Below are 17,277 nucleotides of genomic sequence, written 5' to 3' on the forward strand. Positions count from 1 at the left end.
AAACGATATCATCGGCAAAAAGCATCTACTATGGGACAAGCTCTTGGATATACTCTGTGAGTACTTCCATAACTAATGTGAAAAGGTATGGACTTGAAGATGATCCCTAGTGTAATTCATACTAATAGGAAATTCCTTTGTCACACTACCTTGAGTCTTCACACTAGTTGTAACCACATCATACATGTCTTTAATTACACGAATATATGCGATCCTTACTCTCTTCCTTTCTAAAACCTTTCATAAGATCTCTCTTGGCATTCTATCATACGTTTTTTTCAAATCAATAAACATCATATGTAGGTCCCTTTTATTACTACGATACCTCTGTATCATCCTTCTTAACAGGTATATCACTTCAGTGGTGGATCTGTCTGGTATAAAACCAAATTGGTTCTCTATTACTTGTGTCTCTTGTCTCAGCCTCCGTTTTATCACCATTTTCCATAACTTCATGATATGGCTCATGAGCTTGATCTCTCTATAGTTTCTGCAACTTTGTATATCCCCGTATTCTTATAAATAAGTATCATGGTGTTCTTTCTTTACTCATCTGACATCTTCTTTGACCTTAAAATCTCATTAAAAAACTTGGTTAATCAGCTGATGCATTTCTCTCCAAGACCCTTCCAAACTTCAATCAGAATATCGGGTCTTACTGTCCTGCCATTTTTCATTCACTTTAGAGTCTCTTTTATCTCGAAGTCTCGAAATCTTCGATAGTAGTCGAAGTTTTGATCTTCTTCCCTCGTGCATAACCGACCAAAGCTCACAAGAGTCTTCTATCATTTATTAAATAACTCGTAAAAGTAGCTCTTCTACCTTTCATTAATCTTCTCCTCTTGAGTCAAAACCTCTCCGTCTTTATCCTTTATGCACTTAACCTGATCGAAGTCTCTCGTTTTTCTTTCACGGCTCTTTGCGATTCTATATATATCTTTTTCTCTTTTCTTTTTGCCCAAAGACTGGTAGAGACCCTCATATGCTTTTGTTCTTACTTCACTTATAGCCACTTTTGTCTCTTTCCTAGCCGCCTTATATTTTTTCCAATTATCTGTATTGCGGCATGTAAGACCCAGAACCTTTGAAGAGCCTTTTTATGATCAAGTCTCAAATCACATAGTTATTTATAGCCTTAATTTCAGAAATTATTTTATTAAAGATAATTAAGGCAAGTTTTGATTTATTGAAATTGAGACAAGTTATGATCTTTATCCAATTTTATAATTGTTGGGTTATTTTCTATATTCAAATTATAAATTTAGCTGTTGTGAAATAATAAGGATTTTATATGTTTTGGACTAAGTAACTAATATTTTAAATATTAGTACTGCTATTTTGGAAAATAGAGAAATTAATTATATTATTTCTAATTTTTAGATTTGGGCATTTTATTGAAAATAATTTGTGAAAATGATGAACAAATGGTATTTTCTATATATAATTAGTGTTGGATTTATATTGGGTTTCAATTACTATATTATTCCTAATTTTATGTGAAATTACCATAATGCCCTTAACCCTAATTTTCAAAATGAAACCCTAAAACCCTAACCCGACCCGTTTCCCCCCAAGACCCAGCCAAGCACCCACAATGTTTCCCTCACCCAGCAGCAGTAGCAAGCACAGCTTGCTCTTCTTCTTGAACAAAAGAAGAGAGAAAAAAAAAGGGGGGGATGCTGAGTCGGGAAAGGGCAGAAGAGAGGGAGAGGGGGACTAAGCTGCGGCGAAGAGAGGAAGGAGGAGAGTTGCCGTCGTCGCCTCGTCCAGCTGCCGCCATTGCTAGCCGAAGGGAGAGGAAGGATCTGTTCGCGCCGTCACCACGCAGTTGCTGAGTCACCGCCATCTTGCCTCTGCCGGCGAACACGAAGAGAGAGGGAGATGGGAGTTTGCACGGCAGAGAGAGGGAGAGCGTGACAGGGGAGACCATCGCCGCCTGGGTCGCCATCGCCGGGCCTCCTTACCGTCGCCAGTCCTGCTTGTTCTGTCGCCGGGAAACTCGCCGCTGCCCAGCCACCGTCAAGCCAAGTCCACCGTCACTGTTGAGACTCACCTGAGGGAGTAGCAACCGCGCTTAGCCGCCATTCCATCCTGCCACCATTGGAGCTCGCGTCGCTGTCACCCATGGCCGCCGTTCTTACCGTTGCTCCATTTGGGTTCTGGGTTGAGCACGCTGCCGTTGCCTTTGGAAGCCGCTACTGAGGCCAAGATGCTATGGTGGTTGCTAATGGAGCCGCCGTTGATGAATGTGATGCGGCTATGCTGATTCTGAGTCGCTGTGTCACGGCAGAAGTAAGAAACACACTAGAATGGCAGCATCGGAGCTGCTGTTCAGTTGATGCCGCTGCCTGGATCGTTGTGGTACAAGCCGCCGTTGATAGAGCTGCTCTGTTTAGTGAATTCTGCGAGTTTCAACCTTTCGGTAAGGGTTTTAAATTTGTGGATTCGGTCATTTGGAATTTCAAAAAGCTTTTGATTCTGCACGGTTTTTATAGATGACCCACCGGAGCTTCTGGCCACCGCCGGAGCTATTGCCGAGCCGGTTCGAAATCGCAGCTGTTCCGTTTTGTTAATTCGGTGAGTATATCTGTTTTCGAAAGCTCTGCGTTATTGTTCTGTTCTGTGCGATAAAGTATTTACGATATTAATGGTTTTAGGAGTTAGAATCCAGTTCGTTTATGCCGCTTGTAGCTGTTTCTGCTTTTGGGAGAGCAAGCAGAGCCGAGGTTCTGATTGCCGGTGATTTTGGGCTAAGCAAAAAGGAATCAGTTAACGAGTTTGGGCTATGGAATTGCGTTTTGAGGTAGGGGCGCTTTCCAAAAACTGTGTTTTATGTATTGGAATTATTACATATGGATACTGATGTGAGACAATGTATTTGGTGATTGTATAAGCCTTATGTGATGTTGATTGTCCTGGATGAATGTAATTATCATTTGGTTTTGATGAATGAATTGTTGTGTGGACTTGTAAAATGAAATGCTTTTGGAGTTGATTCTTTTGAAGCTTTGATAGCTGAGTTTAATCTGTTGAGGATTGATTTGAATTGAGTTAATTATTTTGATGATATGAATAGTCGAATGCACTTTTGAAGTCAGCCTGGTTTACTTTAAATGACTTGGTCTTAGACAAATGATTTGTTATTGAGCCATTTCTTTAAAGCTTTGGAAATGAGCTAAAACGGTTAATATTGAGTTGATTTTGAAATAGTTTTTCTGAGATATGCTACTGAGGCGACTGTTGGATTTTAGCTTGCTTTGAATTGATTTCTGGTTTTGAGCTATTGAAAAGAAATGAGAAACGGTTTAGTTGGGACCCGAACCGGGTGGCAAAAGTCCAAGTTTTAGGGGAGGTGCTGCCGAAATTTCTACCAAATCCTAATCTTATTTGAAAAGTTATTTAAAAAGGGTTGGATTTAAGAAATTGTATTATTTGATTTATTAAGAGAATATTAATGTTTTCAAGCTTAATTTATTTAATGAACTTTATGCGTTGAGTTCAGCTTATTTAGAAATGAACTATTTGTGCAGTTTGAATCACTGAAGGAAAGAATGATGCTCTAATATTGATTTCAATATAAAAAAAGGAGCTTTTAGTGATTTTAAAGGAATTTAGACTTTTGATTGAGTAATCAAGTTTAAGGCATTTTGGAAGAGTTAGAAAAATGGGTTCCAAAAATAAATCTGAAAGCGGTTTGATTCAAATGAACCGGTTCCGTTTCAAATGAGTTTATTTTTGGACCAGGTTGAAACTTGTGATTTTGTATGATTGGTTTCATAATAAATTCAGTTCTATTTACTTGAACCGAGAATCTATGATTTTAAGAGTTTCAATGAATTTTAAGAAATCTATATAAGTTGACCTTCCCTAAAGACTTGGGACTCTGGCGAGAAACTTTTGTTATAAAATCCCATTGTTGGATGGGTGATTTTGAATACCTTGAAATAAATCCTTAACTTGCCATGGTTTTGGAAGTTTTGGAAAGAGGATGCCGAGAGTGACATTGTTTTTAAAAGGGGAATTTACTTTGAGTAAAAGTGGCTTATGAGCCTGAGATGATTTGAGAAATGAGATCTTTAAAGCCAAGGCTGAAAAGAGTTAAAAATTTGATTTCAAAGTGAAATGGCTTGAGAAAAGTGAGTTATGGCTTAAATGCTGGTTTTATGAATTTGATGATGTTGACTGATGGAAGTACTATTTTTGTTATGGGCCAGAATGCCTGTGTATGATTATGAATATTGGCTGGTTCTGGATTGAACCGTGAGCCGGAATGGCTGTGTGTGATATTGATTTATGGCTGATTGCCGAATGAGTTATAAGCCGTATGGCTGGCTATGAATTATGAATTTAAGGCGAAGGGCTGTATTTATTGATAAATTGGTTGGTTCTGAATTGAACCGTGAGCCGGATGGCTGAGATGGATGGTGATCCATGATTGAATATAAATTCATGTATGCAATTGAATGATTTGTGAATTTAAGCCGAATGGCTGAGATGAAAGTTGTAAGCGAGTATGCTTGTGTTTTCTCTCTGTTGTAAGGGTGACAGGGCACCGATACCCTCTAATGGCGACAGGGCGCAGATACCCTCTAATGGCGACAGGACGCAAATACCCTCTAATGATAATAATGCGCAACAGAAAGACTGTGTCCGGGTTAGCTACCGGACACGTCGAGTTGGCTTGGTAACCGACAGATGATATCATCAGCCACTAGGGACAGGCATGCATCATATGCATCTATGTGACATTGTTTGGGTGTGCATATTATACTTGGTTTGCCTATGTGATTATTTGCTAATTGTCCTACTTGCAATAACTGTTTGTTTGTGCTTGCATCTTCCTATTTGTGTTTTCTACTGGGACTCTGTTGGATCGTGGTGATTTGATTGTGGTTGGATTGTTTGGGCCTAGGGCTGTGGTTGAATGAGATGGACCGATGGTTGATTTCGGTTTTGTGGTTCTGGTTTGGAATAAGATATGAAAGGCTATTTTGGTTCAGTATAGATAAACCTTTTTGAAAGGCTTTGATGTTTTGAGAATTGAACGGTTCCTCTTTCAGAAAAGATTTTCGACTTTATTTTTATTGAAAACCGTTGTTTTTGAAAAGAGGCATAAGACGGTTATTAATCACTGGTGCGGTTATCTTCACGTATCCTATTACAGTAATTCCCAAAAACCCTCTACTGAGAACCCTTTCGAGGATGATGTTCTCACCCCCTACATTTTTCCCTTTCAGGATATGGGCGCAGAAGTCATGAAGAGTTTATTTATTTGTTATTGAGATGCTTTGTATGCTTTAGATTATTATTTTTGTACCATCGTCTTTATCTTGATATATTTTGTAAGAGGGATAGGGATTGTATTGGTTAATGTTTGTAATATTATTTATATATATGTATGTATATATATGGATGTACTCTTTATGAGTTTTTGTAAGTTGTATGATATCTATGGATGTACATTATCGAATGAAGTATCTTGGGAACGATACGGTGGTAAAAAGTTTTAAACAGGCTCATATTTTAATATTAAATAGTATAAGTGTCGTCGTAATTCCGAGCTATCAGAGTTACGCAGCCGGAAGCGTGAGCTTTGGTAGTTAGGGTGTTACACGGCACAAAGATCACTCCTTAAAACACTCCTTTTTTGCCTTTATCTTTTCTTGTACACTCGCATTCCACCACCAAGACTCCTTGTCTCTTGGTCCTATCCCTCTAGATTCACCAAAACATTCTTTTGCTGCTCTTCTAATAACTTATGTCATCTTCCTCCACATCTCCGCGCTTCCATCCCCATTCCACTTTGCCTTTTCTCTTAAATGTCTTAGGAAGCTTCTTTGTTTTTCACTTTTTATCCGCCACCACCTCGTCCGTGGATTCTTCATATGATATCTTTTCCTCAACTTTTGCTCAACACGAAAATCCATGACGAGCATCCTATGTTGTATTAAACTCTCTCCCAGAATAATTTTACAATTAATGCAAAATTTTTTATTGACTCTCCTCAACAAGAAGTCAATTTGAGAGCTTGTCATGCCATTCCTATAGGTTATAAGATGTTCATCTCTCTTTTTAAAACATATATTTGCGATGAGAATGTCAAAGGTTGAGAAAAAATCCAAAATAGTTTTACCCTTGGTATTCACCACCCTGAAACCATGACCTCCGTGAATACTTTCATACCCACTCACTTCTCTTCTAATATAGCCATTTAAATCTCCTCCTAAAAAAATCTTATCTCTCGAGGGTATTTCTTGGACCAAACTCTTTAGATCCTTCCAAAATCTTATCTTGTGTTGTTCGTCTAAACCCACTTGCGATGAATAGGCACTAATTACATGAAAAGTACCTCCTTCCACTGCAAGTTTGATAGAGATGATTCAATCTCCCACCCTCTTAACATCCTCTACGTCCTTCTTCCACTGCTTATTCACGATAATACCTACCCAATCCTATTATTCACATTTCCTGTATACCGAAATTTGAACTCGAAAGTATCCAACTCCCTAGCCTTTACACCAACTCATTTTGTTTCTTGTAGGCACATGATATTAATCTTCCTCCTTGTCATGGTATCCACCACCTCCATGGATTTTTCTATTAGAGTGCCTATGTTCTTTGTCTCAAATCTCAACCTTCTGTCGTTCCGACCTTTACCTTTACCTTTTTCTTTGTGAACCAGCTTATTTACCCTTGTTCGTTCACGAAAGCGCAGGAACCCTTACTCATTTAACACTACACCCAGGTACCAATGTAGCGGCTTTTGCTCATTTGACATTGTACGCGAGCCATACAGCGCGATGCTTTCGAGCAACGACCTAACTTTAGCACAATAACGTCTTTGATCCATGTCATGAATATTCGACTAAATTTTTATGTTGACTGTCGAAGATCTAACACAACCTTCTTCCTTTATCCGAGTTTGGGACCAGCTATGTACCACAAATGTAGTATAGATAAAATTGCTTTTTCTATTTGTATATGTTTATATTGGCCATTTTTTTTCTTTTTTTTGCCGATTTGAATTTGAATATCCTTAAAATAAGGAAAAATCATTCAGTGTGTCTAAAATCCTCTTTGCCAAAGCTCCTCGTGATAGCTAACCAAATAAAGTTGGCAAGTTGCCAACCCTTTTAGCTTACTTAAATACAAATAGTGTTTTCAGTACTAGATAATTGAGTAGTACGTTTTATTATGCCTAGTAGTTCTTCACATAACTACTTACATAATTATTTTACTATATAATACAACAAAAGTGATGAAATATTATAAGATTTAAACAAAGCATAGCATATTCTTTCCATTAGTCTAAGATTTTCTTTTCCTTACCAGCTCCTTAAAAAACCTTGTCAATGATACTTGAATCTGCTTTACATAAGGCCTCCAAAGGAATCAACTTCGGGGTGGTCGCTCCTCTTCCTTCACTCATATCAACTTCGTCTTCACTTATTCGCTTCCATTCAAAACATTGAATCAATAAACCCAAAGTTAAACTCACTGTACGGTTCCCCAAGTTTGCTCCAGGACATGCCCTTCTTCCAAGCCCAAACGGAATCAACTTTTCTGCTTCTCCTTCTTTCTCAAATCTCTCAGGCTTGAACTCAGTAGGGTTGCTCCATAGTTCAGGATCTCTATGAATAGCCCAAGCATTTACCAACAGAATAGTATTCTTTGGGAAGTTGTATCCTCCTACGGTGCAATCTTTTGAAGAATAATGTGGCGCCAATAATGGAAGTGCAGGGTGCAACCGAAATGTCTCGTGGATAACATTTTGTAGGTAAGGGAGTTTCGAAATGTCGGATTCTTCTATTAAGCGATCTTGTCCTATTTGAGTATCTATTTCTTCCTTGGCCTTCTTTAACACTTCTGGATGGTTTAGTAATGCAGCCATAGCCCATTCTAAAGAAGTTGCTGATGTTTCTGTTCCTCCAAGAAGCATAACCTGCGAGTTCAAGTCAAATTCGACACCATAAGAGTAAAATCTTTGTTTCGTTTTCATAAAACTAGTAATTTTCTTCATATTCAAAAGTTGGTGAATGGAGACAAAACTTAGAAAGTTTGGAAAATCTGAGTACTATTGATTTTCGCGTAGAATGAAATGAAGATTAAAAAACCAGCAGTGATAACCGTCACCTTTTAGGTTCATTAAAAAGTTAATGTATCTAAACAATTCAGTGAACTAAAAGAGAAAAAGCGACAGATATTTTGATAAAGAAGGCCATGGCCCATGTATTTATAATCATATTATATATGGTGACGTCTGTGGTGGCCTAACAATAGGTGGCTAAGTATGGCCAAAAGGTTGACTAACTTTTTAATAGATGACACATGGCAAAGAATTTATTCATCATACATTTAAAAGGAATGTTAAGTGTAGTAAGTGTCATAAATTACTGATGGCAAAAAGGAAAATGCAATGCAAAAAACTGTTTTTGTCTTTTGGATCTTATAATAATTAAACCAAAAAAACTCTTGTTACTTTTAATTTAAAAAAAATGATGATAATAAAAAAGAGAGATAGTTCACAAAAAAGAAAAAAAAAACATATAAGATGATGAATTACTTTTTTTTAAATATATTATATTTGTGAAATATACTAATTTAATTATACATTTTCATTCATTTAAAAATAGTTTTATCTATCCATAATAAATTTAAATGTTACTAAGATTTATTTTTTATATTATTATATTATAATTATTTGAAAATAAAAAAATTAGAATATATTAAAAAATTATACCTTCGTAGCTTTTTGTTATCAATTATTTTAATTTTTTTTCTTTTTGTTTTGTTTTATAATTTCGTCCACTTTCAATTTTTTTTCAATGTAATTATTGCTCTTGAAAAATTATTTTAAAAACAAAAACATTAATATCTTAAATATGTAATATATATTCGATTTGTTTCTTTTATCTGGTCAGTTTAATATTTTTTTAAAGTATTACCTAAAACTAAAAAAATAAATACTTATATGTAGTTATTTTCCTATAAAATTAATAGTTGAAAGTTATTACATAATAATTTATTCAAAATTTTAAATATATCAAATTATCTAAAATAACTATTAATTACATGTAAGTATTAATTTTTCAAGAGCAATAACTACATTGGAAAAAAAATTAAAAGCGGACGAAATTATAAAACAAAACAAAAAAAATTAAAATAATTGATAACAAAAAGCTACGAAGGTATAATTTTTTTAATATATTTTAATCTTTTTATTTTTAAATAATTATAACATAATAATATAAAAAATAAATCTTAGTAACATTTAAATTTATTATGAATAGATAAAACTATTTTTAAATGAATAAAAATGTGTAATTAAATTAGTATATTTCACAAATATAATATATTTAAAAAAAAGTAATTTATCATCTTATATGTTTTTTTTTTCCTTTTTGTGAGCTATCTCTCTTTTATTATCATCATTTGTTTTTTAAAATTAAAAGTAGCAAGAATTTTTTTGGTTTAATTATTATAAAGCTCAAGAGACAAAAACAAATTTTTGCATTGTATTTTCCTTTTTGCCATTAGTAATTTATGGCACTTACTACACTCAACATTCCCTTTAAATATATGATGAGTAAACTCTTTATCATATATCATCTATTGAAAGGGTAGTCAACCTTTTGGCCATACTTAGCCACCTATTGTTAGGCCACCAGAGACCTCACCATTATATATTTATTATATAGTTCTAAGACCTCTTTCTGTTATATAACACAAGAAGCAGCAGCAGCTAAAAGAGAGTGAAAGCAACAATCACCAGAACAATGCCTTTGATGATTTGATCCGTGTAGTACTCGGGCTGCGACTGTTGCAAGCTCAATAAATGGTCAATCATAGTATTTTTATCTCCACCCTGTTTCATTCTGTGCTGATCAATAAGCCCCTGCAAGAATACATCGCTTCTCCTAGCAATATCCTTGAGCCTCTTCTCTAGGTTCCCAAAATCGAACCACCGAAGAACCTTCACGAATTCAAAAGGGTTACTAGACCCTCCCAACGATAAAAGTTCTTTGATGAGCTCCCTGAACTGCTTCGCTTCCTCTGTGTCCGCGACGTCACAGTCATCACCATAGTACCTTTCATGGATAAATACAAAAATGTTAGGAAAACAGTAGAAATCACTGAAATAATTGTGTATTTTTAATATAATAAATATATAATATAATTATAAATACAACTATATTAAATGTACATTAAAATTAATTATTAAAAAAATTAATATAAATTAATATATATTGAAATATAAAATATAAGAAATTGTTAATTTTGTTTAATTTTCAAAACATACCTCTTCCCCGAGATCATCCTCATGATGGTGTTGAACGTCATCTCCGTGAGCTTCGACTTCAGCTCAACCTTAGCAAAATCTTCACCATTTCGCGATGGAGCCGCAAGGCTTTGTACCAGCCTCAGGGTCTCGTCCCTTCGTATTCCCAAGAACGAGTTGAGGCGGTGCGTGGAGAGGACATCAAGGGAGATAATGCGGCGGACATTGCGCCAGTGGTCGCCATAAGGTGCGACCGTGACGGTGGTGAAGTTGTAGCCGACGTGTTTCGCGGAACGGAGCGGCGGCCGGTTGGCCAAGATGATGTCGTTCTTTGTGAAGCATTCTTGAACGAGAGAGGGTGATGAGACGACGATGACGGGTTGGGAACCGAACCAGAGGGAGAAGACTTGGCCGTACTTTTGAGAGAAGGCGTGAAGGGTTCGGTGCAAGGGGAAGTTGAGTTGGCGGAGGTTGCCCAAGATGGGAAGAGGTGGTGGACCTGGTGGAAGGTTCTTGAACCTTCTTGTTGAGAAGAGGAACTTGAGCGTTATGATGAGGAAGAGAATAGAAAGGAAGGTGTAGGAGATTAATGGTGTCATTCTATTTTTAGCTATGTTGCAGTGCTTGTTAATTATTATGATACAGTATGTTCTTTTGTTGAATGTGAATACATGATGCAAGGTTCGGTGCCATATGTAGACTATATAAAGAGACGTGTTTTGCAGAAAAAGGTTTAGAGAGAAGTTTCATCACTTGATAACTAGTCAACTACGTTGGGAAATGAAAATTCAAAATTGGACACCGGTTTTTAAAAGTAAGATAGAAATAGAAATAAAAGTCAGAAGATACGACAAATCAACAATCCTTAGTGAAGTAATTGTTTTATTGTTTGAAGAAATTTCTCTTCTTCCTTGACAATAATTGTTTATTGATAAAAATTTAATAGTATATTATTTTTTGTTCCTATTATTAAAAAAATACAAAATAACAGAAAGAGTAATAAAATTTATGAAAAAGATTTTATCAAGAAAATAATCTTGCAAAATATTTTCTGTATATATATATATATATATATATATATATATATATATATATATATATATATATATATATATATATAATTAATACTTTTTAATTTATATGTATATTTATTTAAGAGTAAAATATCGTTTTTGTTCCTAATATTTGGAGTAAGTTTTATTTATGTCACTGACGATTAATTCGTTTTATTTGTATCCTTAACATTTATAAAAGTGATTCGATATTATATTGTCGTCAATTATACTAACATATCAGATTGTATTTTTTAATTATTCTCATTTGGATGTATTCATTCTATTAGATCTCATTTAAATGTGTTCAATTTTAATATTGTACCCGCTATTTGTGTTCAGGTTCAATTATATTTCTAAAAAGTGAATTATATAAATATTGCAGGAATTATTTTTAATTTTTGATGAGCTATTATCCAGAGTAGATTATCGATTCTGTCTTAAACATTTGAACTCTAACTTTAAGAAGAGATTTTCAGAACAACAACTAAAACTCATGATGTGTAACTGACGGTAGGATAACATTGAATCACTTTTACAAGCGTTAGAGATACAAATAAAATGATTTAAACGTTAGTGATACAAATAGGACTTACCCCAAATATTGGAGACAAAAACGATAGTTTACTTTTGTTTCACTTGTTTTTTGGTTAACTTCGACAAGCAGTGTCGAAACGAGCTTATATCAAGATCTCAAGTATTGGAGAGCAGATACAACTCCTCTGAAAAAAGAGTGAGTTCAATCCAAAAATTACTTAATTAGTGTCGAGGCGATTTATATCAGAGTCGCTAGTGATAAATTTATAATAGATGACGAGAAAATGAATAAACAATATGATGAAAATGTAAAATGTTGATTAAAACAAACTAATAATAAAACGCAAAGAAAACAAATAACAATGAATACGATAAACAAAAGCAAATAAATAGAAGATTGACTTCTGACACTCACACGTATTTGTACTTTATGCTCTTTTGTTGCGTCGCAGAGACTGAAAATTTTATTATTTTAAGTGATAATCTAATATTTTTTAGTGAAGTCCTGAATTTTTTCTAAATTTCTATTATTTATAGACCATGTGAATTTGACTGATCTTGGAGCATATTGTCTACGATTTCATTTTCTCTTTTTTTTTAACTACGATCTTACCTTGACCATAAAAAATTTTTATCTCTAAATTTTGACAATTACGTCGTCTTTAGTCTTCAAATACTAACTTATTCCTTAATTTTCGCTCTTATGTTTCCATTTTCAACTTTAAAGGCCAAATGAAGCTTTTGATCATTGAAGGAGGTCACCCGTTACCTTTCAATTTCGACATTTTTTGTAACTTTTTTTTGTCAACTCCAATTTGCCTAATTTTATTTCTGCAGTCAAAATACTGCTTTGATTATTAAAGTTACTGATAAAAAAAATATTTTTTTTACCAACAACTCTTTATTTAATTATAATTTATATTTTTATACTATACATAACAGGGTTACGAGAGAGTAGAATTGTTTTACAAATTTTCTTTTCAAAATACCTTTCAGCATGAATAAGCCATAAAAAAAAGTTATTTTGTTAACTACAAAAATTAAACACATAATCTTTTAGTTTTAATATAGATTTCTGACGCAACGTGATATCTTGGACTAACGAAAGTAAGTGGGCCAAAAACAAACGGGCATGTGAATGGCCATTGCGGAAAAAAAGAAATATTAGGCTCTGAAAATAAAATTAGCATGTATATGTGTAAAATGTAAGTTACGTAAATTGAAAATGTTACCTGAGGAGTATTTATAAATAGCTTGTGGTTTGATGTTAATTTGTTGGAACTGTCCCATTATTAGGTCATACAATAATTGCCGTTATTGACAGCATAGTCATTCGTGTAGTGGGAGGTTAGAATCTCATTTGATGCTTAGGATCATCTCGTGGGTGGAGAGATACGCATGCATGTGTTCCCAAAATCGGGTCAGATTACGAGTCGACCATCTCTGAATGATACTTTGATAAGAAAAGGGAAAGATAAACAAAAACATGAATTGAAACTAAATAAAAAGAGTAATTATTTAAATTAATTTTTAAAGATTTTAAAAATAAATATTTTAGTTTTTAAAAAGAATTAATACAAAAAAAATATTTTTAAGATTTTATTTTGATAGATAAATTAGTTTTTAGTTTATTTTTAGACAGAATAATTATCCAAATCAATTATTAAAAATTCTAAAAACGAACATTTTAGTCCAAAAAAAATTAATATATAAATCAATTCCAAATATTTTTGTTTTGTTAGTCTCCTATTTATTTTTCGGTATGACCCACTAAATTTTCCAAATATTTATTAGAAAAAGAATATTAGTAGATATTATAATCAAATTAAATTTTAAGGTTAATGTTTTGGACAAATAGTAACATAACGGACGGCGACTAAAAGAGAAAACGTCACGAATTCACATTAAACACACCACAATGACAACATTGCTAAGCCTGAAACCGTCGAGTCACGATATTGATGAAGAGTAAAGAGAACCATGGTGGTGAGAGAGAGAGAGAGGGGTTTCGGATTCGAAAGAAAGACCAGCGACTGATTGTTAGAGAGGGGTTAGATTGATGGTGAATGAAGAGAGGGGTTGGACTGTTGGAGACTTCCACATTCCACCACGATGACCAAACCAAGACAATTGTGCCTGAGCACGACGGCTAACAGCAGAAGAGTGGCTAAGCAAACGATGACTAGCAACTCATGGCAAGCCCGAAAAAGATGCACCGATTGTTGAATGAAGAAGAAGTGCGAAGCTGCGGACGTAGGATTGTTGAACAAAAGGTGGCACTGAATCTCTCCTTGCGATGGTGGAGGAGACTGTAACCTAGGGTCAAGAGTTGAGAGAGGAGATTGAGACTGAAGATTGGGGGAATGGCTCGACGGAGATTGAACAGGGAGGATGAGGATCTGATTTTTTGATCCCTAAACAAAAAACAAGTAAACGACGATGTTTCATAAGAACCAGCCATATCCTATTTGGTCTGATCGGTCGATTCAACGATTTAGAAGCAGTTTCGAGTTAAGCAGTTTTTTTTTATGTTAAACCAAACTATATTGGCATTTAATTCGCAACTAAATTGATCCGATCGACCAGTCCAATCCGATTTTTAAAACCATAACTAAAAGTCAATCGTCAAAGTAGTTGTTATGTATTTTTATAAGTATATTTATATATTTAATTTCATATATCTTCAACAAAATAATTAAATCTTTTTATTGTAGTATAATTAAATGTTTTATTATTATTAAATATGTATTTTTATATATGCGGTAATTATGTTTTATGTTTATGGTTATTATTTTATAGGTAAATTCTATCCTACGCTCTTAATTATAAAGAGTAAGTTACCCTTATAACATGCCATATTATAATTAGATAAAAATAAATTGACTTATCATAGGTAATTTTAACTTTTTATCTAACTCAAGTTTTGATAATTAACCAATTAACCATGGTATAATTTTTTTTTACAATTCATAAAAATATTTAGAGAAGTCCCATTTAAAAAGATTAAAAAAAAAAGCAAATAAAAAATTTAAGTGAACCAAAAAATTTATAATTCTCTTTCTTGATAATTCTCCCTCTTCATTTTTTTAACAAAAAACTTCATTCATCCCGAAAAATCTCTGTTATCATTTTAGCTATCCTTTCTTTTTCTCTCCATGTGAAGAATTTGTGTTGCATGAAGAAAAGCTATAAAATCTTATATAGCTGCCACTGAAAATATAAAATTTTCGTTACATAGAGCCTATCGTATAACATCCTTTTTTTTTATACTTTTTTTTTCTTCTACTATTTATTTAATCTTTTTTTAATTCAATATGCATAATTTCTGTTTTATTATTGCGATAATATAAAGTTTTACCAAGTTATGATCTATGTATTACTTTCTATTTGATTTATGTCTTATACCATGTTATTCTTCAAATGCCAAAAGAACTATATCATGATTAATTAGTTAAGTTATTAAAATTTAAATTTGATAAAAAAATTAAAGTTAAATATAATAAATTAATCCATTTCATTCAATAATAATGTGACATATTAAAAAAAATAATTTATCTTTTAAATTAAAAAAATTGGATAGAATTTACCTATTTTATATGATAAGGTTTATAAATTAATTATTAAGCAAAATTAACGTAATAGGTTGTAGTATGTATAATTTGAATTGAACTTTCGGTCTTATCCTTGCTGGCGTTGCCAATGTAATAATGGAATAATTGATGGTTCAACTATTGATGGCAATGCAGTATTCTAGAGATATCACATGTACGCAGAATTCTGGATATCTCAGCAAATAAACTGTCGATGTCAATTCCAATATTTTGTGTGTTGTTGTTCTTAATTGTTCTTCTTCTAGTTTGAACTTTGAACTTTGAACTTTGAAGGTTGACTTGTCAACTACGAAATCTATTATAGTTAGGGAAATTGAAGAGTCTTGTATATCACGTTAAAAGATGATCTACGTAATTAAGCTGAGGAGAAAGATGTAAGAGTCAAAGGCCCATCAACGTCGAATCCCATTCCCACCTCATCAGAAAGTGAGAATCACTGAATCACGCCTTGGAGATCATGAGACCTCAGATTCTATTTAATTAAGGAATTCACGCGAGCTAATAAAGGCAAAATGTTATGTCACAAATATAATGCACCAAATTAAGATACCAATAAGACATTAAAAAATGAAAAAATAAGATACCGACAATAGCAAATAAAGTTGCTAGTTGCTACATGATTTGGATCCTCTAAAGTTTGAATTTTATTTTAGAGAGTAAAGTGTGATCTCTCACCATTTATTTCATAGGTGAGATCAAGAATAAATATAAAAGAAAAACTATTCAAGAGTAGAAAATCACACTTTATTCTCTAAAGTGAAATTCAAACTTTAGAGGATCTAAATTCTTTTAAAAAGGGTAAGAATAGTTTTTGCACAAAATTTTAAGATACTATTTGATTTAGACATTGGAATGTTTTTACAAGTTATTTTTTCGACCTGATTTGCATTGGAGTAAGGAAGAAGTTTTTCGTTGTCACGTAAGTTTGGCAACGTAGCAGGGCTTCCAAACAGGATGCAATCTTCTTTATTACGTTGGAGCACTAAATTTTCTTTTTCAAAAAGTTAGAAGCAAATTGTTTTATATTTATTTTATTTTTCTTTATTTAAAATTTGTTTGGACTAAGAGTCTTGGTTTTTTTGGCTCTATTTTATTTTGGAATTAATATCGAATTATTATACAATTATTACTAAAACAAAAGAAAGTTTAAAAAAATTTGGAAGTAATTTTAAAAAGATAAAAGTAGTCTTTTTTAAATTAATTTTTTTTACTTGTACTAGAAATTATAAATTTTAAATTTAATTTTAAAAGGACTAATTGAAATTATAGTTAATTTAAAATGACTAAAATATTTTTTAAGGATTAATTTAAGTAGTGATCTAACAGGGATCTCTAATCTTAAAAAAGTCTAAAACAAAAATATTTAGACTAGGTTAAAGTCTTTAGATTAGGTTACGGTCTAATTTGAATTTTGTCTAAGATGGTTAGAAAAAGGCTTCATAATCTAAGAATGTTTGAGGCAAAAATAATTAAGGTTTTTAGATTAGTGAGGAGCTAGTCTAAATCATTTCGTAATTTTAAGAAAATTTTGAAAAATTTATATCTCTAACATTTTTAGGTTGATAGAATTTCGAATCTAAGTTTTACTTTAAAAAGTTAGAAAAATATCAATATTAGATTGTGATTATCTAAGTCAATGATATAGTCTAAGAAGACTTTATGCAAATAATATTCTTTTAAACTCGTTCTCTATTAGTGAAACTCTCAAATATCTCGAGGATTGGACGTAGGCATTTTTTGCCGAATGAAAATACATCATGGTATAATTCTTATGAACTCCTATTATCTCTTGCATCAT

At 33.0% G+C, this 17,277-nt stretch overlaps 1 protein-coding gene across 1 annotated transcript; it reads right to left on the reverse strand.

The window, feature by feature from the left end:
• Nucleotides 1-7,062: 7,062 nt before the first annotated feature.
• Nucleotides 7,063-10,965, reverse strand: LOC130963732 (cytochrome P450 81E8-like). Its single transcript, XM_057889836.1, has 3 exons — nt 10,301-10,965; nt 9,770-10,088; nt 7,063-7,942 (listed from the first exon to the last, which is right to left on the reverse strand). Exons 1-3 carry the CDS (start codon nt 10,876-10,878, stop codon nt 7,337-7,339), a joined length of 1,503 nt encoding a protein of 500 aa, XP_057745819.1. The 5' UTR covers nt 10,879-10,965; the 3' UTR covers nt 7,063-7,336.
• Between the last annotated feature and the right edge of the window lie 6,312 nt (nt 10,966-17,277).

The sequence above is a fragment of the Arachis stenosperma genome, chromosome 1 (genome assembly GCF_014773155.1).
Source record: "Arachis stenosperma cultivar V10309 chromosome 1, arast.V10309.gnm1.PFL2, whole genome shotgun sequence".
Lineage (NCBI taxonomy): Eukaryota > Viridiplantae > Streptophyta > Magnoliopsida > Fabales > Fabaceae > Arachis > Arachis stenosperma.

Coding starts and splice junctions, on each gene's coding strand:
- LOC130963732 (XM_057889836.1), bottom strand. CDS start 10,878: ATGACACCATTAATCTCCTACACCTTCCTTTCTATTCTCTTCCTCATC. Junction 10,089..10,300: donor AGGATGATCTCGGGGAAGAG/GTATGTTTTGAA, acceptor TATCCATGAAAG/GTACTATGGTGATGACTGTG. Junction 7,943..9,769: donor TCATCAAAGGCATTGTTCTG/GTGATTGTTGCT, acceptor TTGAACTCGCAG/GTTATGCTTCTTGGAGGAAC.